This window comes from Caretta caretta, chromosome 11 (assembly GCF_965140235.1).
Source record: "Caretta caretta isolate rCarCar2 chromosome 11, rCarCar1.hap1, whole genome shotgun sequence".
NCBI lineage: Eukaryota > Metazoa > Chordata > Testudines > Cheloniidae > Caretta > Caretta caretta.
This window is the reverse complement of record NC_134216.1, coordinates 42,645,818-42,669,498: the sequence shown is the minus strand read 5'-3', so window position 1 is coordinate 42,669,498 and position 23,681 is coordinate 42,645,818. Positions and strand designations below refer to the sequence as shown.

The 23,681-nt window shown below is 42.1% G+C and overlaps 1 protein-coding gene across 3 annotated transcripts; it reads left to right on the top strand.

The window, feature by feature from the left end:
• Positions 1-1,137: 1,137 nt before the first annotated feature.
• Positions 1,138-23,120, top strand: CHRNA1 (cholinergic receptor nicotinic alpha 1 subunit). Of its 3 annotated transcripts, XM_048869309.2 has the most exons (10): positions 1,138-1,251; positions 12,024-12,202; positions 14,759-14,904; positions 14,999-15,043; positions 15,528-15,637; positions 16,154-16,349; positions 16,893-17,130; positions 18,412-18,635; positions 19,991-20,230; positions 22,557-23,120. In XM_048869309.2, the coding sequence occupies exons 2-10, from the start codon at positions 12,163-12,165 to the stop codon at positions 22,686-22,688; spliced, it is 1,371 nt and encodes a 456-aa protein (XP_048725266.2). In that variant the 5' UTR covers positions 1,138-1,251; positions 12,024-12,162; the 3' UTR covers positions 22,689-23,120. The 3 variants fall into 3 exon arrangements, with proteins under 3 accessions (XP_048725266.2, XP_074974070.1, XP_048725267.1); XM_075117969.1 differs by lacking the exons at positions 1,138-1,251; positions 12,024-12,202 and adding an exon at positions 7,654-7,775; XM_048869310.2 differs by lacking the exons at positions 1,138-1,251; positions 12,024-12,202 and adding an exon at positions 14,398-14,452.
• Positions 23,121-23,681: the final 561 nt, after the last annotated feature.

Sequence of the window (23,681 nt, the reverse complement as noted above, 5' to 3'; positions counted from 1 at the left end):
GAAGCAGCCAAACCTCCCCCAATGCCACCCACACCGCCCCATATTGTCTTTGGGGACCGTCTTTCCCCAGTCGCCCACAACTGGGGCAAGATCTCAATGAACAGTTGGGTACTAGAGATCATCCACCATGGATACTCCATAGAATTTCTGTCATTCCTGCCACATCAGCCCCCTTTTCCCCCCACCCAGGTCCCCCTTGGGGACTCTTTCCATCAACACATTCTCCAACAAGAAGCAGACACTGTCCTCCTCAAGGGGGACAAGGACCATGTCCCACATCACTACATGGGATGAGGCTTCTACTCCCCATACTCCCTCATCCTGAAGAAAGAGGGAGGGCATTGCCTCATTCTCGATCTTTGTGTGCTGAACATCAGAAAGTCCAAAATTCTGTATGGTGACGCTGGCATCAATTATCCCATCCCTCCAGCGGCGAGCCTGGTTTGTGACTCGACATGAAGGATGCCTACTTCCACATGGACATTCACCCAGCCCACGGCAAGTTTCTCTGTTTTTGGGTAGGACACCAACACTACCACAGAGATTGCTGCTGAGTCTTTTAGGTACCCCTAATACTCCTCTGATTCAATGCAGCAAACTCAGTGAGGATCAGCAAACAAAGAATTAAAGTCAACCCATGAACCTAGTGCAAGACCATCATAAAACATACATTAAAGAATAATGTTTCAAACAGGCTGCATTTTCTAAGTGAGATAAGCTATAGTTTTCAAATCCCTTCACCCCTCCTGCAGAGCTGTAGGAAGTAGTGCTCTTCCGGCAGCATGAAGCTTTGCTGTTCCTTACATGTCAGCTGCATGTTGTATTTCGGGGGAAAGACATTGTTTTCAATGTTGTTACAATAAACATTATCATGGTAACAGAAAGTTTGCAGGTATGGGGTTTAGATTGTGAAAAACTGGTTTGCAGAAGCTGTAGAGGTGCTTTTTAAAGTCAGCTCTTTTCAAAGAACTCTACTTTGATACAAAGTCCACCTCTAAAGGAGGCCATGTCAGCAAACTCAAGTATCACTTGGCATGTGAATGAGTAATCCACTCCCTTGATAATAGGGAGCGGGAAAAATCAACTACTTCTGCCAACCAGTTTAAAAAGCTGTTGATTAGCTTTAAATTGCACCCTGACCTTGGCTAGACATTAGTGGGTCTTCCATAGGTCCTCATTGGGAAAAGAGGTGTGGAAAACTCAGGGCCTGATTCTGATCTCCTTTATCGCGGTCACTGGAGTTACACAAAGGTGAGTGACATCATCTGTAATGTAAATGACTCACTGGAGAAGCTGGGAACATAACTGCTCATGTGGGAGGCTTGGGGTGGTTTATTAGATGTTCCATTCTTATGTGTGAGTGTTTTTATCAGCAGCCTGTATTTTCCTTAGCTTAGGGGTCTTAATCTCTTTTCTCTGCTCTGTGACCTGGTGAGAGGAAAAAAAACCTGTTGTTTTAACCAAGGTGTGTTTTCCATCTTTAGGGGACAACCTGTCCACTAAAATGATTGTTCAAAATTGATGATGGTGGCACTGGTATGAAATGGAAGAAATAGCCACCCTGCACTTTGTGAGGACAGCTGACATCTACAGCCATGTCTCTCATTGTTGCAAATAGTTCCAATAGGGGGCCTATCTCAAATCTTTATCCCAAAGGTTGCTCTTGCTCTAGAGTCATAGACTCTTTTCAGTATGATGAATTAAGTGGTAAATACATTGAGGGGGGAAATACTTTGCTTCTTTCATCAACAAATGCCACTTTACAAATACATAAAGCTACTTCTTATGGGTATGTTTATTATACTGTAACTGAGGTCCAAAAGAGGCCATTCATGTGGGGTCTTTATGCTGTTGGATGTTTAAATGCACATTTAAAATGCAAGTATTACCTTCAAATATCTGCTTACAGTTAGCTGAAACCTCTTGCAAATATTCCATCTTCTCTCTCCACTCTTTTCATGTACACAATTGTCCCCTTTGCATAATCTTCTACAAGCAACCATCACTGCTCATGATGATTTCTAGCATTTTTACTATAATTTTATTACAAAATAAAATCTAACCAAATTTAAAAAAAATAACTTATTGCAACAATCTCCTTAGTGGTTAATCTTATGTGAAACCCTCTCAGGATTACTATGTTAGGGTTTGATTAACTGTAGGATTTGACCTCTCTCATAGTTGTCTCATGATATAAGGGCTTGCCTACACACAAACTTGCATTGGTTTAGTTAAACCAGGGCAGCCCCTTGTGTGGGTACACTTACATCAATTTAAATCTAATTGATATAGATTCAACTTCCCTTGTTAACATACCAGTGTAAACTGATTTAAATCAGTGAGGGTGTCCACACACAAAGTTCCGCAATGTAACTAAATTGGTTTAAAATCACTCTGGTTGAAGCAGTTCCACTTTGTGTGTTAGACAGGACCTAAATGGATGTGCTCTTGTGCTTTTACCATCCCTTCAAAAATCCCCAAAATAGCAAAGGATGGGAGAGAATGTTCTCCACACCACTCTGTAGTGATCTTCTCTGGTAGATGTCCTATCCAGCGCTGCTGGGATCCAAATAGGGTAACCAGATGTCCTGATTTTATTGGGACTGTCCCGATATTAGGGGCTTTGTCTTCTGTAGGACCTTATTGCCCCCATCCCGATTTTTCGCCCTGGATATGTGATCCAAAGGGAGCTGCAGCCATCCCTCCTCATTAAAAGGAGGGACATCACAATGTGATGGGAGTTTTGTGGGGAGAAAGGAAAGAGGGATCCTTCAAGATATTCCCTAAAAAGGTTCTTTATGTCCAATAACTGTCCAGATTACATTGTAATAATTTTTCCTAAATGGAGAATTAATTCCAAAAAATTTTTAACACATTCAGACAAATTATCATAATAATAGAAAATAGAGATAGTAAAGACCTTTTAGATCACTGAGTCCATTGTTCTGGAAAAGCAGGCTATATAGAAGCCCCTGAGAGAAGAGGTGTTACATATTAAATTCCTGAGTGTTAATTTTCACTGAAACACTCCATATCTGCCAGGAAGATGAGACAAATATCTGAAAAAATGCATTAGTCATTTTAAAACGATAAAAAGCCTCTGCTCTTTGTTTTGATGCTGACTTATCTTTCACTTATATTGCCTTATTGGCCTGTGATGGGGCATCTGCCTCACACTGGCCCATAAGGGGTTAATAGAACCCTAGGGAAGTTGTGTAGGAGGCAGCCAATTAGAGAGGGGCTGTGAGGACCATCCAATCAAGGCAGGGCTGGTCCATATAAGAGCTGCAGGGCAGAGCAGTTTCAGTTGCTCACAGGAGCTTAAGGAGGGAGAACTGGCTGCCTTGCAGGTAGAAGAAAGCTAGCACCTTGGACAGAGTGATGGGCAGGATCAGGGGAGTAAGAGTGAGCTCCTGGCTGACTGCTAAGACTGGCATGCTGAGGCCCTGAGATAAGGGCGGAGAAGGTGTGGGGGCTGCAGGGAAGTGGCCAGGGAAATAGACTGTGAGGTTGGAGGGGACGCAGCATGTGGCTACCATCTACGGGGTCCCTGGGCCAAGACCCAGAGTAGTGGGTGGTCCCAGGTTCCCCCCACTCACCACTGAGGAAATGGCCAGACAATGGGCTGAGGGAAGTGGCTGGACAGCAGACTGCAGTTCCCCCGGAAGTCAGGAGTGCAGAGTGTGGCACAGCCGGAGAACTGTGTCCTGAAGAAGACGGCATGATCCTTGAAATGACACAGGTCCAGGAGCAGAAGTGACGATGGCAAGACATCACCAGAAGAAGGCACACTGGCTAATAGAGCTAATCCCCAGAACAGCCAGCAGGAGGTGATGCAGTAGTGAGTCGCATCTCATCAAATGACTATATTATGGCTATATCTACTAATCTATTCCCAATAACCGTCTTCAACTGAGGGAATTTAGCTGTGAGAACATGTGTGTAAGGTAGATTTAAGGTTGCTGCAACACCACAGAGCCACCTTCTTCCCATGCCAAAACCCAGGTATTAGAAAACGGGGCAATAAATGTTAATGTTACAAGAAAACACAAGCCACAAACTCATAAAAATAAGGAAAATTACCACTAGGGTGTGCTTCACACACAACACAACCACCAAGTCTTGCCTCCAGTGCTTCATTTGTACCAGGGCTTGCCAGGTTCTGAGCTCAGGAACCTCTAGGTTTGGCAGTCCGCAGCCCCAGTATCTCTGGGCTTGCTGTGTCAGTTATGAAAGTAAAAAATATTGCTTAAGCCTCGGCACCTCTCTCATTACAAATTAAGCACTGCTTCCCTCTGCATTCATAGTGATCGTTATGGGGACCGGGAGCATCACAGTACCTTATCCCCATCTGCAAAGTGCACTTCTAAAACTGTTTTTTAATTCCATAATAAGGAGCTTGTGGGCCTGTCTTTGGGTTTTTATTAGTTATGGATCAGCAGCAATTTGTTCGATGTTATATAAGAAGACATGATCTTTGCTGCAAGGATCTTACAATCTGGTTAAACCACAAAAACAGTTCAGAATGCGCTGGGTGATCGTACTCTACTACCATTAAAAAGTCCATATTTACCACTCGTTACCAGCAGAATGTTGAGCCCATATTGGTAAAGTTCCTGAAATAAGCAGGAAAAACACATGCTTTGGTGTGAAGCCAGGCACTAATGAATTGTGTGCTGAGAAATTCAAATATAGTTTGTCACATGGAGAGATGAAATCAGTTCCTGGGACTGTAAAATACATTTACAGTATTTCCTGTTCTGACCAGAGAGAAATACTGTGGTATCTCAGATAGCACAGTGAGGTGAATGTTGACTATTAAATGGCAAAGGTTGTAGCCTTAGGTGAGGTGAGGTTCAGACCAGGGGTGGCAGAGCCTTCCCAAAAGTGTGGGGGGGGGACCCAGGGGCCCCTGCTCCCTCCCCCTCCATGGCCCTGCTCCACACCTTCTGCCCCAGTCCCATCCCTGGCCAAGCCAGAAGTCAGACCGGTCTGGGAGCCGTGGACCCTCCTGCTGCCTGGGATGGGGGGCTGAGAGCAGCCCCCAGCCTGTATCCCTGCCCCGTGCCCTTCTCCTGGCATGGGGATGGGGCCTCGGAGCTGCAGCCTGGCCATGGAAAGAGCTGTGTGGCCAGATAGCTGTGGGGACTCGGGGCACAGACCTTCCACCTGCTCTGGGTGGGGGGCCCAGTGGCGGTGACATGGGCCGGGGGCTGCTCTTTGTCCCCCAACCCTGGACAGGTGGAGGGTCTGTGGCACAGCGCCCCATGCTGCCCAGGCTCCCCGTCTGGGGTCCAGCTTCCAGCCTGGCCAGGGGAGCAGGACCTCGGGGGGGAAGAGGAGGGGTGGGGAGGTCTGTGGTGAAAAGTGGACAGGTCCAGGCCCATCCACTTTCAAAAAATAGGAGTGCCTTGGCCCTCCTCGTTCCAGCGCCCTTGGTTCAGACACTTTGCAGAGGTCATTGTTAGATCATTTAATTCAATAAGCAAGGGCTTAAAGAGAAGACCTACCGTGTGTGAAGAAAAAGATGGAGCTAGTTCTAACCCTAAGCGCCATCTTGTATATTTTCAAAATATATTTTTAAAAGATGAAATAACCTAATCTCTGCAAATGAATCCAGTAGTAAAAGAGCCAGTACTGTATAGCTAGCTGTTCTGGGGATCTATCAGAGTTACAAAAGTATTTCCAAGGTTATGTATGTTTATTTTGGTTGCCCAGTGCTCTCTTATTCCAGATGTGATGCACAGTGATTTAACAAGTCTATCTTTTACTTTGATGAGAGCATTTCACTGGAGGCAGACAACCTCCCGATGTATGTTTGAGTTTTCAAATCCGTAGCTCAGATTATTTGTGGAATAAGTCATGTAGCGCTTGACATGCCAGTGAGTTAAGACCTGTTATTAGTTTTGGTTTTGGTAGCCATGATGTTGAAAAAGGGGTTGTAGTTAGGGCTGTCAATTAATGGCAGTTAACTCACACAATAAACTCAAAAAAATTAATCGCGATTAAAAAAAATTAATTGTAATTAAGCGCAGTTTTATTCACACTGTTAAACAAGAGACTAACAATTGAAATTTATTAAATATTTTGCATGTTTTTCTACATTTTCATATATAGTATTCTGTGTTGCAATTGAAATTAAAGTGTATATTTTTTTATTACAAATATTTGCACTGTAAAAATGATGAACAAAAGAAATAGTATTTTTCAATTCACCTCATACAAGTAGTGTAGTGCAATCTCTTTGTCATGAAAGTGCAATTTACAAATGTAGATTTTTTTTGTTACATAGCTGCGCTCAAAAACAAAACAAAGTAAAACTTCAGAGCCTACAAGTCCACTCAATCCTACTTCTTCTTCAGCCAATCGCAAAGCAAACAAGTTTGTTTACATTTACAGAAGATAATGCTGCCCTCTTCTTATTTACAATGTCACCAGAAAATGAGAACAGGCATTTGCATGGCACTTTTGTAGCCGGCATTGCAAGGTATTTACATGCCAGATATGCTAAACATTCTTATGTCCCTTCATGTTTTGGCCACCATTCCAGAGGACATGCTTCCATGCTGATAACGCTTGTTAAAAAAATAATGCGTTAATTAAATTTGTGACTGAACTCCTTGGGGGAGAATTGTATGTCCCCTGCTCTGTTTTACCTGCATTCTGCCATATATTTGATGACCTCGCACATGTTGTTCATTTTAAGAACACTTTCACTGCAGATTTGACAAAACGAAAAGAAGATACGAATGTGAGATTTCCAAAGATAACTACAGCACTCAACCCAAGGTTTAAAAATCTGAAGCGCCTTCCAAAATCTGAGGGGGATGAGGTGTGGAGCATGCTTTCAAAAGTCTTAAAAGAGCAACACTCCAATGCGGAAACTACAGAACTCAAACAGTGGCAATAGAACCTACATGGCCAGATTTCAAGCTTTAACCACTTAGCCCATGCTGTGTGGGAAATTTAATTTTCTATGGCCATACTTTTGTGCCTTGCAAATCTCATCCATCTATGTAAAGAGGAACATATTGCCTGCCTGTTATACAAAAAGCTCAAAACAAGCTGCTCTGGCAATTCTACTGATGCTGAAAGGGCCTGGGCAGTGGATCTAGCCAAAACCAATGGGGAAATGTTTAGATACACACTAGGCCTGCACCAGGTCACCATAGTGGCCAAAGTATCCTTAAAATCCCAGAGCAGTTTGGATGCCTTTTACAATGAATTAGCCAGGACTGTGTGATCCAACATGGTGCACTTGTCTGTTAGAATGGGCGTCTATTGGGCAGCCCTCCCATGAGTGCAGTGCTGAATGATTTCTGATTTCAAATATGGAGTTTCATGAATGCCAGCTAGGATTGGATTTACCTTTCTCAGTCATAATAGTGAGTCATAAATGCTCTACCTGGTACATGTCTTACCACAGAAAAATCAATAGCCGTCTGTATCAAGCTAGCAGCTGAAACAATGAACTCTGTTTTCATGGATTGACCTGCTGGGAAAGTCTTAAGTGTGTTTTACTAACTCTCTGATGCAGGTGGCTCATTAGTCCGTACAGATATAAGGGAGATGGGCCTAGCTACCTTGAGAGAGAAGACTGGATCCAACAGTGCAAAGCAGGCTACCTGAGGATTCCCTCAATGCAGGAGAATTTCCAAGAGGGAAAAGCACTGTTGTAGCTAGCTGTAATCCCTTTTCACTCTTCAAAGTAGGAAGCATGGCTGGGGAAACAGCTGGAGTACTGCCATGCCAGAATTCTCCCTTGGGAACTGGAGGTAGGTGCAAGCGAGAGCAACCCTTACAAACTGGGGTTTTGCCAACTTTTCCCCCCAACCCAACTAGGGTCTAACCCTGGGTGCAATTCAGCTAGCACCAGAGTTAAACCCTAGTCCTGAAATAGGAACCCTAGAAGCAGCCGAGTCTAAGAAGATGGCTTGAGATGAATTTGGTATCTCATTGTTAATTTCTTTATTAATAATCAAAACTCCAGAAAGGGGGCAGACTTTTGATTCTACATAGTTTTACACAAGAGGGCTGAGCCATGTCTGGTATGAAAACTCCAACTTTTGAATTTCCTGATGTTGGCTAATTGAATTAGCCCATAATATTGCACTAAAATAGGCATTTGTGTGAATTAATGCAGTCATCCCCAAATATTTTTGTCTGCATCCCCCCTTATCTGGTCCGTCGTCCCCCAGGAACCACGCTCTAGAGCTGGGGCTGGGAACAGGGCCGCAGTCAGGAGCGGAGCCAGCGCTGCAGCTGGGGCCTCAGCTAAGAACAGGGCCAGGAGCTGGGGGCCACGGCCAGAAGCTGGGCCAGAGCTGTGGCTGGGGCAGGAGGTGAGGCCAAAGTGGAGCTGGGGGCAGAGCAGGGCTGGGTGGCACTCCCTCCCCACCCCCCATGGGGACTGGTCCAGGCCCTAGTGGGCCCACTGGAATGTTCCTTTGCAGCCCCCTAGGGGTCCCACCCCACAGTTTAGGGACCACTGAATTAATGTTTAGTCCTTGTGCTGTTCTTAAAAATACATTGGAAGGAATGTGAAAAGTGCATTCCGATGGGATCTCAAGGTTGTTAATTCTTTGGCTGCGTCTCCTGTTGAAAATATGTATTTCCTCTGTTTTGGTTTTCCTGGTGATTGTTTGCGATAGTTATCTCTTAAATACTGTTGATGTGCCCATTGCATCTTTTCTAACCATCTGTTGCCACCTGCTGGTGATATTATTGAGTTGCCAGACTAGAGTGTGATGGTTTCCAGCAGAAAATGTATGCCGTACTGTATATAACTAGGGGCAATCTGGTATCAAACGCATGGCAAATGTACAAATTACTTTTCAAACAATCTGCCTTCTGTTATCAGATAGCGCCATAATCTACTGTCACCAACAATGCCATTTTTCGCATATCAAACTGAATTAAACACGGTTAAGGTGTTCTTGGTTTACAATTATATATGAAGTAAACAAGCTTCTATTATTTATTTCTCAGCTCTTATCCCCCTTCATTCTCGTGACGGTATAGCCAGTTACACTGGCTTAATGCTTTTATACACAAACACATGCACTGAATACCCACCCCCACCCCCACCCCCCGTCTCTTAAATGATGGATTGCACTGCAGATCCATGTGAATTAAATAGCCTGAGTTAAACCATGTAATAGAAGTGGTTTGGAGACAAAGAAACCTACCCACCCCTTTTCCCTGCCCTGTTTGAAATTATCTTTATTCCTTTTTTTATTTCATTTCTGGTTCTCATGTCAACAAATGACATAGATGAAGCTGCCATTTCGCTTCGTCTTTCTGTACCATTTCTTCTCCACCATCTCCCACTATAGTTCAGGAAGTGACTACCTGCAAGTGTGCGTATGAATTTTTAATGTTTTCTAAGTCAAAGTCCGTGTTCTCCAGCATTCCACCAGAAACATTTAATAATCAGGCTGAAACCAGTTTAACTTGTAAACTGATTGTTTACATTATGCTGGCGCCCTTCTGCAGTGAAGATTTACCTTCAATACCATCAGTTCATTGTGGGGGTTTTGAACTCAGGCCTGCTATTATTCACAAATTCAGATAAAAATGTAAAATCCTAAATTCAGACAATATTGAGTTAAAATTTTCTTTATAGCCTGCCTGGATGGGACCCATCACTCCATTCTATTCACTTGCGTGGTTAAAGCATCCTAGGCCATGGCTCCATCTGAGATTGGGGAGGCAGTGCTGAGGGACCAATGTCTCAGAGACCAAAAGGCTGAGGTTAGGTGGAAATAAGTCAGAGCAGGATTTAGCTGTCTTCTATTAGCAAATGATTTTTGTAAAGCATCTTGAGGCTTTGAAGCTGAAAACGGTTTTCTTAGCAAACTATGGAAACCAGGTGTTGTATTGCATCTCTGTAAATCCAGATAAATTCCCACCACTGCTCTTTTCACTCCTGTCTGTTTAGTTTCGCCAAGACAATAACTAGTCATGCTACATTGTTAACAACAAACAACTTTCATTTCTGTCAGTGCATATTTAAAATTCAGAGTTCAGCTGGCCTGAGCTTCTGGAGGGGAATTTTTTGAATCCAGACACTCTGCCAGCTAAACTCCACCCCCCTTCCATTCAGGCTGTGGGTCCCTATAGGTCTTTTTTGAGAAAACTACTCTTGCAACATCCTTCAGATGTGGACCTCTGACTTTCAACCAGTAAGTTATAGCTAGCTATCCCACGTACAGCAGTTTGCTCCAGAAATAAGGACTCTGTTTTGAGGTCTACACAGCTGCATGAAAAGTAAGCCATGCTGAGTGCACAAATTTTCTGCGCCACTTACACATTCCATGTCTGGCTGATTCCAAACAGAACACAATAGTATAGCTAGGCTTTTTGGAATGGTTGAACCTTATGTTATCCCAGACCTATAATAGGCATAAGACGATGGTAATTTTTTGACTGCCTCTGTTTGGGACTGAACCTGCCATTCCTAGCTTGGATATGCAAGGAATGCTGGGACAGACAAAATGTGCATCTCTGAAGCTGCGTGGTTAAGATTCCAGTGATATCATCATGAATTTGTATCTTTGTGCAGTGTTACGCTGGGGGTTGGGTGAAACTTGGCTGAAGATGGTGGGTATAATGGCCACCTTTCATTTGGAAGAAGCAGTTAATAATCATAGAGGCATAGAGTTTAAGACCAAAAGGGACCACAAGATCATCAGGTTTGACTTCCTGTATGTCACAGTCCACCATTACCACCCAGTACCTACACATTAAATCCAACAATGGAAATGAGACCAAAGGAAATGAGACCCATAAGAGACTAGACTACCATGTGCCACAGGCAGATAATAGAAGGAACTGGGTGTCTGAGGGCCCTGCAATGTCAGGGAAATGATTAAGTGAGATATTCACAAATAATCCTGGTAAGAGACCCACATCCACACACTGCCAATCTGAGCTGGGGGAAATTCCTTCCTGAACCAACATATGGCAATGAGTTAGGTACCCTGAGCATGTGAATCAGAGCAGCCAGCCAAGCACCTGAGTGAGAATACTCGGTGCCACCTCAGAGCCCTGGCCTGCCCTGCCCTGTGTCCCATCTCCAGTCATGACCACCCCTGATGCTTCAGAGGAGAGAGGTAAAAAAACCCCTTCCATTGAGGAAAAAATCCGCAGTTAAGCTTCTTTTGGAGTAAGAGAGCTAAAACAATAGGAGCCACCAGCCAAAACACAGGCCAAACACAAGGCCAGTCAGCACCTGAGCTATGTGGACAGAGGGCTTTCACTGAGGCTGAATGCAAACACACACAGCTGGGTATTGTTTTGGTGGAGCTCTGTGTGAGATCAGATGCAGTGAGAAACACCACAGAAACAAGCAAGAAGGCAAAAGTAAGCACCAGAGATGTGCTTGTAGCCTGGGAGAAAGCTAAGTGAGAACTTTTTGGTAGAATGCTGGCTGGAAAAAGAATCTTGAAATACTGAGCAAGGAAAGGTTTCAGAGGAACAGCCGTGTTAGTCTGTATTCGCAAAAAGAAAAGGAGTACTTGTGGCACCTTAGAGACTAACCAATTTATTTGAGCATGAGCTTTCGTGAGCCACAGCTCACTTCATCAGATGTTTACCGTGGAAACTGCAGCAGACTTTATATACACACAGAGAATATGAAACAAGGAAACTGTCTCCTGTTGTTTGATTCCTACTTTGTACAAAATCCTGTGTCCTTGAACATTCTTTGTAAATAGGATTGCATCAAAGAATATCTGACTCCAGCACCAATTTCTCCTCCTAGCTGAAACTGACAAGACCCCAAATTCAGCTAACCACTCAGGTCAAAAAAGATTATGTGCAGCTGAGGGTTTTTTTAGATTGGGAGTATTCTAGTTAATCCTTACTTGGACGCTAAGTTACTCTACAAACAATCTTCCTTTTACCATGGAATGTGTTATGCTTAGAAAAAAATATCCCACTGTAAACCAGAGAAGATGTTTGACTGGGCAAATATAGCATGTTGCTGTTCCTGCACTCTCAGCTGTCATTCCCATAAGCAGGTGGTGTAAAACAATAGCTCAGCAGTCACATTTTCCAAGCTGTGTATCAGGAAGCAGCAGAACCCTCCTCAGTGCGAGACTGTGAAGACTTTGAGGTCCCCGCTAGTCTGTGTGTCTAGCAGAGACAAAAGGCCACACAATGAAGTTCCGCTACACACCCCTCCTCTTCTTTTGCTCAGGTAAGCTCATTGCAACAGTTGGTTCATTTTTGGTTTGGTTCATTGCTTAATGTGTTGCCCACTGCTCCTTGTGTATAACGTGAACTGTGTTAATAAAGCTTTATGAACTTGCAAGGATGACATACGAAATTAATAAAATACTGGCTTCTAAGTGCAATGATATCAGTTTATTCACATTTGAAGACTGAACAAGTGGAGAAATATTCAGATGATTTAATCACAGTATGCACTGAGTTCAAAAGTCGAGCTGCTTTCTCCCCGCTACATTTGCTGCTTTTTTTCTGCCATGTGCCATGTTTTAGCACAGAACAAAAAAGACTTTGAAATCTTTGGGGATTTTTAGCAAATATGGCTTGAAATGCAATATACTGTAACAAACATTTTCATTTATTTGTGGGGAATACTGATAAGGATACTGAATTGATTGGCAGCTGCATGTGTTGTGCTGGGACCTATTAATTATTCCAATTAAACTGTCCCCTAAGAGATTAAGTATTTTGTAATCTTAAATATTTTTCACCAAATTAAAAAAATTGCTATATTCCTACCAAGACCTATTAGAATAGAACTGTAGGAAGGATTTTGTTAATTGGATTAATAGAAACCAGTGTAACTCTTGACCTAAATATGACTCTGTGATCATAACATACCGTCTGAAACATGACACCCAATACTGCCCTTCCTGTCAGTGGAAACAGGAGCTGTTTGTCTGCAGCAGAATGTGATGTAAACTTCCGTGTTTTGCCATCCAAGCATCTTAATAGCAAGAGTTGTGTCATTTCAGTAAATCTGATCCATTTGGAGAAAAGTATTTCATACAGTACAAAGCAGCTGAGACCCAGGAGCAGATTACAGCTGGATCCTCAGATTCCCAGCTCAACTATCTTAAAGACCTGAGAGTAAATCAATTAGAAACCGAGCGAAATCCTGGCCCCACTTTAGTCAATGGCAACACTCCAATGGACTTAAATGAGCCAAGATTTTGCCCTAAGAACCTGTTCAAGAGTCTGAGCTCAGAAAAAGGATTTTCAGAAGTGCTAACCTCTGACCTAAATCTGCTCCCATCACAGTCCATTCCTGTTGCTGGATGAAAAGATCACTGGGAGCAAAACAGGCGGCTCTGCAGAGCCAGCTTCGCCTTCTATGCTGCTACCTTTGATACTGAGTACAAGGAAACATGTTGTGCCCTTGTAACACTGCATTAGCCAGGCTGCAGTATGGTCCCTTGTGGGTAGTGGAATTTAATTTAACGCTTTCTCAATCACATGACACACCCCACCTATTTTCACAAGTAGTTTTATTATGTGTACTCTGCCAGTGTGAAGAGAATGAACTGACTTGTAAAAATACATTGTTATTGAAAATGTCAAGTTGATAGCAGCTTCTAGATGTAGCAAAGGGCTTTAGCATTGTATGTTATCCCTCTCCCAACTTGTGAGGATTTGGGTTTCCACATTATGCAAAATCTGCAAGGGCCATTTTTACATACCAACTGTTCGCTTTCACTGTGACCTGAAGCAGATGTACACAACCACTTTCTAAAGAAAAGATGAAAGTATGTAGGAATAAGACTGCAAGATGACCGTTCCCTTGTGGCTCTCTCAAAAATGAAATGGGAACTCATCATGAGGGTATGCGACTGATCAAAATAATTTCTAAAGCAGATTTTTTTCTGTATATGTCTGCTCACTGAAAGCATGAGTGAGCAAGATATGGGAAGAGGAAATGGAATCAACATTAAATAAAGATAAAGTGTTAGGTCTATCTTGTCTGAAGTCACACGAGCCTTTTAATTAAGAGGGAAAGCCTGTTTCCTTTTCCATGTGGATTTGAAATGACTGACTTGCATGCTGTTGCACTTGAAATTCAGATATAAAACAAGATGAAGCTGGATCAGTCAACAGATGTACACAGGGAGCAGATTGCAGGAACATAGCGTTAATGTCTTCTTAACCACACAGCCATGCTGAGAATCACTCCCAACAATTCCCAGCATTCAAAGCTTAGCATAAGCTTACATAAATAAAAAACAACCAACAAGCCACAAGGTGGCACTTTTAGCTAAACATACCAACATTATTTGTGCATATTCTTTAAACCTCCAGTGTTATGGGCAAGGACAAGAATGTGGATCCAAGAAAAAAGATGCAAGAAATGCCTGGCAATGAGTCTTCAGTTTGCCTAACTATCCAAAAATGCAGGGTGAGATAGGTTTTAGGAGTTTCATGAAGCCTGATTCCAATTTTGATGGTGGGAGTTCTTGATGTTTGTTGGTCTCCTGGATGAAACTGTATGTGTTTTGAATGATACTTACTCTTGCAAGCAAATATTACTCAGAATCAGAATTGGTTATCATCCCTGATGACTATGAAACAGCCTAAGACATGGTCTACAAATAAAAAGAAGCAATGAAATAGTAAATAAGCTTTGTTATGGTTAGAGTCCCTCACTGAACTGGCACATGACTTTGTATCAGTAATATTTGCAGGATGTCCTTACCAAGATTGCAATATACTCTATCACTGTCTTACGGATGACATATTTGCTGTTCTGTAGCTGGTCTCATCCTGTGCTCTGAACATGAAACTCGTCTAGTTGAAGATTTATTCAAGAACTACAACAAAGTAGTGCGCCCAGTGGAAGATCATCGTGAGGCTGTTATAGTCACAGTTGGGCTGCAGCTTATTCAGCTTATTAATGTGGTACAGTATGAGTGATGATGTTTATTTATATGACCTCATCAAACATTTCTTCTGAATAAGCTTTTTCCCTAAACTTTCTGTTTGTTTTTTGAAGGATGAAGTAAATCAGATTGTAACAACCAATGTACGCCTGAAACAGGTAACCTCTGAATCTCATTATTCTTGCTATTCCAAAGCAAACCAATGCCCTGGACCTAATCAGGAATGTGCTACTCTCCAGACATAAATATTACACGTACAACATTTTCTGTTATGGTTTCCTGAAGCAGCGTAGGCAGATGGCAGAACTGATTGATGATTTCTTTATACAGTCCTGGAACCTTGAAGTTCCATTGAACAACATGGAGCTCCTGAAAAAAGACACTTTGCATTTGACAAGATGTCCTTCTCTGATATTGTTTCAAACAGCAGATTTGTGTTACAGTTATTTTAGATTATTGAGGTAATCATCATGTATTGTTTGAACATATATAAGAAAGCAGCATTGGTAGAAGGACACATACAGTACTTTTGTGCCTATCTACATGTATCAACGGTATGACAGTCAGTAGATCTTGGAAATATTTTATTTAGTTCCAGCAATACCAATAACAGATTTCCACTAGTTAAAATTCTTTTTATAGCAATGGACGGATGTCAACCTAAAATGGAATCCAGAAGAATATGGTGGGCTGAAAAAAATTCGTATCCCATCTGAGATAATCTGGCATCCCGATCTTGTTCTTTATAACAAGTAAGTAGTGCTAATGGTACAAAAACTCTGCATAGAGCCTCATATAACAAAAAAATACAGAATCTGAAGTAGAGGAAGGGGACCAATGATCAGCCTGGTGTTTTTTCAATACCTATTTGAACACTTCATATGTGTCTGAATGGCTAGCCGAGCGTCACTTGGATTAGTAAATGGAAAAGATCGGGAGAGAGAACGTCTAAAACAGGGTCTGAGACAGTTATAGTAAATCCAGTGCAGGACAGAAAACCTGTCCATCTTTTGAACATCAAGACCAAATTCTTGGCACGCACGCCTCCTCATAACCTAATGACAGGGGAGTTACACCCTGGTATTTCAGATCTGAATTTGACCCATAGGTTTTATATTCAATGAGCCAAATTCTCCACGCAGTTACTTCAGAGCAACCCCTTTACCCAGTATATATACCCTTTCCAAGTTTCCTTCAGATAGATACTGTATTATATGTATGTCAGTTATGCTATCCATGTCACTGTTAATTTCCTCTTCCTTTTGCAGTGCAGATGGTGAGTTTGCTATTGATCAATTCACCAAAGTTCTTTTAGAACATACAGGCAAGATCATCTGGACACCACCAGCAATTTTTAAAAGTTACTGTGAAATTATAGTCACACACTTTCCATTTGACCAGCAGAACTGCAGTATGAAGTTGGGCACTTGGACGTATGATGGTACAGTGGTTATCATAAATCCGGTATGAATCAACTTTTTAAACCAGTAGACATTGAATATTTTAACCTGAATTCTTTTTTCACACACCTTTTTTCTTTCTTTTTTTTAAAGTCTCAGGTTTAAATGTTAATTGTAAACTGCTCTGATTGAAAAATAAACAGGTACTAAATTACTGAAATTATTAATTACTGATGCCAAAATATAGAGTGTACTACCAGCAGTATTCAGCACTACCGGTCTTCTAGAGCTATTCTGCACACATTTAGTGCATAAACTTCATTGTCAACAGCATGGCTAAAACTCAGAGAGCCGACTCCTCAAATTGGCACAGTTCCATTGACTTCAGTACGGCTATGGCGACTCTTTGTTAGCTGTAGTAGTATTAAGGCTTAGTATTAGGATACAGCCACTAGATTGTGATTACACATGTATCAGGATCTCACTCCTGGAACAAAGAGTTCCCTCAATCATATACATTGTTTGTCTCTCTTTCTCCCTCTCTCTCATTTTCTATAATTTATTGGTCACTAGCTCTAATATTGAAATATACTATTTATACTGTCAGGAGAGTGATCGCCCAGATATGAGCAACTTTATGGAGAGCGGCGAGTGGGTGATGAAAGATTACCGGAGCTGGAAGCACTTCGTTTACTATGCCTGCTGCCCTGACACCCCATATCTGGATATTACCTACCACTTCCTTATGCAGCGCTTGCCTCTCTACTTCATTGTCAATGTCATCATTCCCTGTCTGCTCTTCTCGTTTTTAACTGGGTTAGTGTTTTATCTGCCCACTGATTCAGGTATGTGCATTTATTACATTACTGTAATAAACTCCTGATTCCTCAAAGGAAAGAGCAATAACTAACAATTAAGTCAATGGGACCTGTCAGGATCAGCCCCTAAAGTGATGGATGCTATAAACCTAGCTGAGAAACAGTTTAAACTCTAAAACTGCTATTATATAGGCCTGACCCAGCTCCCTTGGAAATCAGTGGTAAATCATTCATTCAGTTTCACTGGGAGCAAGGTTCAGCTGATTGGTTTTGTGCCTTTGAAATTAATGTATTGAATATGTTAATAAACAATCAAAGGGTGACACTGGAAACCCTGATATAGCATGTTTGGGTAGGGGATTGTTTTAGCCATTAGCTTCTGTGATGGCATGAATAAATATATTAAGCAGCCCTGGGCTCTTTCTGTGCTCTCTAATCTGAGAAAAGCACCTATTCACTGCAACCATTTCCTGGTGCTTAATTTGTTTTTAATCCATGCCAGGATTTTGTCCCTTATCCTTGGTTGTTTTTTTCCTTCAATTTCCTTTTATGTAAGGTCTTATCAGGAGCTTTTTTTAAAAAAATGCTTGCCACTGGACTGAACAGAACAAAATGAATGTTCATTGTGCTTTGTGGTTCAGTTTTGTCATCCTTAGTTCTAAATAGGGTTGCCAACCCTCCAGGATTGTCCTGGAGTGTCTAGTAATTAAAGATTAATCTTTAATTAAAGATTATGTCATGTGATGAAACTTCCAGGAATACGTCCAACCAAATTGGCAACCTTAGTCCTAAAGGAAGTCTCAAATACCGACTGAGCTCTAAGGCCGTGTGCTCTCTTGTCCATTCAATCAGCCCCCGGTGAGGCTGCCATTTATCCAGACCAAAAAACAAAGCCACCCAATGGAGCTGAGGAAATCAACCCAAAGGCGCAAGCCCTGATTAGAGGCTGAGTTTACTCACTTAACTCCTGCAGCACATACTCATGCTCATAGCAAGTGAGTTGTCAGTACCTTCAGCCTGTCCCCAGTCCCAGTTTTGTCCCGGAAAACTCCAACTTGATGCTGGGGGCTTGATCCTAATTTGATCCCTCCACAGTGGCAGAAGAACATGAATGACTAGCCAGGTTTGCTGCTTCTTGTGATGCAGGGAGATATAAAAGTAGTCCTGATGTATAGGTATACATTCAAGTATCCAAAATGTACCAACAACCAATCACCCATGAAATCACACTCTATTTCTCTCCCTGATTAACACCCTCTGCACTGTACCACATTAATGGCAGTGTTGTTGTTTTGTTCTGTGTGGCAGGTGAGAAGATGACTCTGAGCATTTCTGTTTTGCTGTCTTTGACTGTGTTCCTTCTGGTCATTGTGGAGCTGATTCCTTCTACTTCAAGTGCAGTGCCCTTGATAGGCAAATACATGTTATTTACCATGGTGTTTGTCATAGCATCAATCATCATTACCGTCATTGTAATCAACACCCACCATCGCTCCCCAAGTACCCATATTATGCCACAGTGGGTGAGGAAGGTGAGAAGGAGTATTTGTGAATTTCTCTGCTTGAGCAGAGCCTTAAATATTTCACTCTGAGGTTTATGTGTTAAAAATCTCAAGATGTTGGGAGGAATTTCCTAATCCAGATAAATCTCAGGGCTCCCTGGCTGGGCTGCAAAATCACTCCTTTAAGTAGCAAAATTGCCTGTTGTTGGGTAGACTATCAGAGGGAAAAGCCAACACCTGGAGGCAGATGAGGCAAAACAAAGTGGCAGCTGTAGACAGAGAAGGAATTAGGTAGGTTGCTTATATAGCTGTTTATGGGAACTGACAGATTATCAGGCTGCATGACTCCTGGCCCAGCAAGTGGCCAACTCCATCAGCCAGCTGCCTGCCCAGGTGTTCATTGTGGATTCACAGAGTGGAGCTCAACTGGGGCTCCCATGACAACTCCTCAGCCCATTCCCTACTCTCCTATGAAACAGCTTTATTCCACAGCTGTTGGGAAGGGAGGGAAATCTTCCTCTCCAACTTAAATGATGGCCACCAGACCTTACCAAGACTCATGGCAAAGTTGTGGGTATGTCTCCACCAGGGGAACCCAGACCATCTGTGGCCACTTCTGCTAGTCTTTCCATTACCCAGCTTGCATGAACTGGCATTAAATTATGTAGGCCAGACCTACCACATACAGACCTATATCTTTAAAATTGCTCCTGTGTTGCAGTAGAAATTGTCTTTTTTTTTTTAATGGAACTTTAAAAAATATTATTTTATCAAATCCCTGCAAGGCAGAAAATCCCCTGCAGAAATTGAGGAATTTTAAAAGGCCATGTCTGTACATGCTGTGTGATCAGGAAGAAAAACCTCCACTGATTTAAAGAAGGTAGTGAAAATCTGTGTTTATGTAAGTGAAACAGGATAGCCAACAAGAAGAAGGGACAAGCAAAAGCAGGCCAAAAGGATTTCTCTGCAACACTTCTAGACAGTGTGGGCCAGATCCTCATTTGGTGTGTATCAGCATAGCTCCATTAAAGTCAGTCGAGTTACGCCAATTTATGCCAGTTGAGGTTCTGGTCCTGGGTGTTATACTCTGGTTATGTTTGGATCCTGTTAAATCAGTATACATTTTATATAGCAGCAAGAAATTGTTTCTTGAAAATGTGTGAGAGGCTTGTGTATGATTCAGTAAGCTCCAGAGCATCAGATTTATACAGGACAAGTAAAGTGTGACTAAGGCTTGGGCTGTGACATACTTTCAAACAGGGAATTTCTAGCAAATCCAGTAGAGGAGATTATTTGGTAGTTTAGAATGTTGTACCTGCTTTTGTTTGTTGTAATGCCACATCAGTAAGACAATCTCCCTAAACTAATACAATTTCTTTTTTCAGATCTTTATTGACACAATCCCAAATGTTATGTTTTTTTCAACAATGAAACGACCATCCAGGGATAAACAAGAGAGAAGGATTTTTACAGAAGACATTGATATTTCGGAAATCTCTGGAAAACCATGTCCTGCTGCCGTCAACTTCCACTCCCCACTTACCAAAAACCCAGATGTGAAAAGTGCCATAGAGGGAATCAAATACATTGCTGAAACCATGAAATCAGACCAAGAATCCAGTAATGTAAGGCATTTTTTATGTGTGATTCATCCTTCGCTTTTAAAATAAGACACTTTATTTTCTGGGAATAATAAATCTTTCCATTTCTCACAAGTACACCCCAAACATAGTTTCTGCTGTATCAAAGAGCCCTGTTATTCTCTGATGCAATCTGTAAAGAATGATAAATAAAAGTTACAGATGACAATTGAGTCTTTGAAAAAAATTATGCACTAAGATTTTCCAAGTGTAGTACATGAACTCAGAGAGGAGTGAGTACGGATAATTAGAATGGTTTCAAGGAAATTAACAATATTCCCAAACAGATTCCTAATGTATTTCATGCAGGACATTTTCCTAATATAATAGGCAGTTTGCAGTACACTCAAAGCTGGGAAATAAACCTTAACAAAACTCTATGCTAACAGAAACATTTTGATTTCACCACCTCAGATCTTACATGTGATATGCAAATGTTAATTCCAATTTTGGTAAGCTTTGATTTTGTGGACTCAGTGCTCCAAATAATTCCTATAGGGGGGCACATAATAAGCATCTTTTAGAACACACTGGCCTTTTCTACTGTACCACCGAAATGAAGGCTTAGACAGCATTTCCCAGGAAAAGCTAGCTTTGCCCCTCTTCTGTAGAAAGTTAAGTATATGTGCTAAAACCCGTAGTTATAACGCCTGGTTATATACTTCTGTCCTGAGTCGTTTCTAATATTTGGAGGTTAACTTTAATACTAATACAGCACTTATCATTTTGAAGGATCCCAGAGACTTCTCAATTATATACAAAAAGCACCACTGAGATGCAGATGTTTCTGGATGGGTGGCGGCAGCAGCTTGAGCTTGGGGCTTGTTGATGAGAGAATTATTTTGGGCACCCCCAATTTAACTAATTCATTTTGGGCCACAATATGAAAAAAAAAGCACAAAATTCTCACCTGAATGTTCGACTGCAACGGAAATGCTGGCTCAGCTGAGATAGTTAGAGGTTCAGTCAAATACTCCAGTTTGCATCTGAGTTCATTTTGTGGGTGAAAACTGCACCTGAAAAAAGGGAGGCCCGACCTCAGCTCTTTTGAAGATTTGCACCTCATTTGTAAAGAAGGCTCTTTGAGTCATTGCCAGCCTTTTGAAGTGGAGCTCAGCTGTCTGTGTGGTCTGTGCATCATTTCTAACATTTACAAAAGGTTTCCAAGGCAAATTGCAAAACCAAGCCAGGGGTTGTAGCCATTCTGGTGAAATGTAGCACTTATGAAGTACTTGAAAATAGTAAGTGATTATCACAGTCCCACTGGGAACTAGGTAAATCTAATAGTCAGTTTTACAGATGGGGAAACTCAGGCAGAAAGGTTGGAAAAGCCTTAGGTTACAGAGAGTCATTGTCATAGGCAGTATTAGACTGTATGATTCCTATGTGCCCACTCCCATGCTTGGCACACTACTCTGTGCTCACTCACACTGCTTGTCTCCCCACAGAAGTTGCTTAGCAAAAGCCCCAGCTCTGAGCAAGTAGCTTGGAGGTTCTTGTACTGGCAAAGCCAGCTTGGGCACCATTGTCCCCCACAACTCTGAACTGAGTTTGGCTCCCCACAAAAATCCAGGGGCCTATAGAAAAGGGTGTTGTGTCCCGAAGGTTGCTGGGTGGACAAAATGGGGACCATGAATAACCTAAAACCTTTAGGAAAAATGGTGACTGGTTTTGAACACTCACAATTGGCATACACTTTTAAGGCTCATTTTGCAGTCTAAAGGGTATTGAGGTTGATTTTCAAAAGAGCCTGAGGGATTTAGGAGCACGTGTTCCATTAAAAGCCAATTGGAAGGCGCTTTGAAAATCTTCTTTATTTAAATTAAAACCCAGGCTAGCTTTGATATTTATAAGTCCCCATAATCAGGAGTAAGCCTGTGGCCAAATGTTTGCAGTGCTCTGAAATGCCCACTTTGGCAGCTGTCCGCACACGGCAGAGTGGTGTGTGGGAAGAGGGTGGGTGTTCAAGAGTCTTGGCTGAAAACACCACGGCAAATCTCTGCTCTTACAAAATGAGCAATATGATCTTTTAACCACTGTAGATCACACAGGACCTCAGTTCTTAAGGCCGCTGTTGAAAGGAAGGTTGAATCATCCCTTAATTTGAATTTGTGAGTCCGGCTAGCATAGGCATCGCAGACCACTAACTTGTCACTTCAAAGAAAGTGAATATTTTTCCATAATAATATTAGAAGCCAGAGAAAAGCTTTCCTTTGCACAAGACAGTAATTGCCCACACTTCCATATCCTGCCTTGTAAGGAATATAGCTCTCGGGAGGTTCTAACTGTCTCCTCTTTCTTTCATGTCCAGGCTGCAGAAGAATGGAAGTTTGTTGCAATGGTAATTGACCATCTTCTCCTTGGTATCTTCATGCTGGTTTGCATTATTGGAACATTGGCCGTGTTTGCTGGTCGTCTTATTGAATTAAATCAAGAAGGATGAACATTAAATCTAAAAGGTGTACTATCCCTGGCCAGGGTTAGCACATCTTTATTCACTTCGTAGGCTTTTATTGAATACATTTCATTGTTCTACCTGTTGTGTTCTTCCCAGCTGTCTGAAGGTTGCACAGCTAAGAATCACTTCCCATGGGGAACAAATAAAGGAAAAATTAAAATGATTTTTCCACACTTGGCATTTCTGAGCCACTTCCTGGTGATGTCTCTTTTGTCAAAAGAAAAAGATCTGTGCCACTGACAATGTGAAAATGCTATGGAAATGGCTATGGAAATGGCTGTAAACCAGGTTCTGACCCTTTTTAACAATCTTAAAAAACATTAATGTATAAATAGAATGTTTAACTTTGAAACATATTAAGGGCCAGATTGTGCCCCAGCTGCAGCCCATGTCAATAAAGTCTAACTGATAATAGGATTCTTCACTTCATGTTTTATCTGTGCTTTAGATCATTATCTAAACTTAGCTTTCAAGCTGGTTTTAAATCTCTGATATGTGGTTTCTGTATTGGCCATGTCACAAATGACCCTTCCATTAGCAAGAGAGGTGCCACCAGCAGAGGGCTCTAAAATTCCATTCTTAAGTGTGACTTTCAACTACAGGTGACTGTGTGAAAAGTGCTTCTGCCCCTGGAAACTCTGCTTGGCTCAGCAAGAAGGGGGCAACTTTCCTTTCAGGTGTTGTAGGTGGAATCCAGCTCAGTACAGGTGATCCGCACAAGATCTCCTTGCTGCCAAGTCCTCAAGGAGCCACGTGCAGGAAGTTTCACAGGTAGAGCAACTGTGCAGAGGTAATGTGCACCCAGTGTTCACAGAGCAGGTCTCTGTGCCTGTCCCAAATAGCCTGCACAAAAGGAAGCTGTTGGAAGCACACCAGGAGCCAGGTCAGTGTTTAAAGTGGTGATTCTAAACCACTTTAAACTAAACCACCAGGGCGTGGCCACTTTTGGCTGAAATAATGGGTGTGGAGAGGCTGCTC

Coding starts and splice junctions, on each gene's coding strand:
- CHRNA1 (XM_075117969.1), top strand. CDS start 7,718: ATGGCTGGGGAAACAGCTGGAGTACTGCCATGCCAGAATTCTCCCTTG. Junction 17,131..18,411: donor TTATCTGCCCACTGATTCAG/GTATGTGCATTT, acceptor TCTGTGTGGCAG/GTGAGAAGATGACTCTGAGC. Junction 20,231..22,556: donor CAGACCAAGAATCCAGTAAT/GTAAGGCATTTT, acceptor TTTCATGTCCAG/GCTGCAGAAGAATGGAAGTT.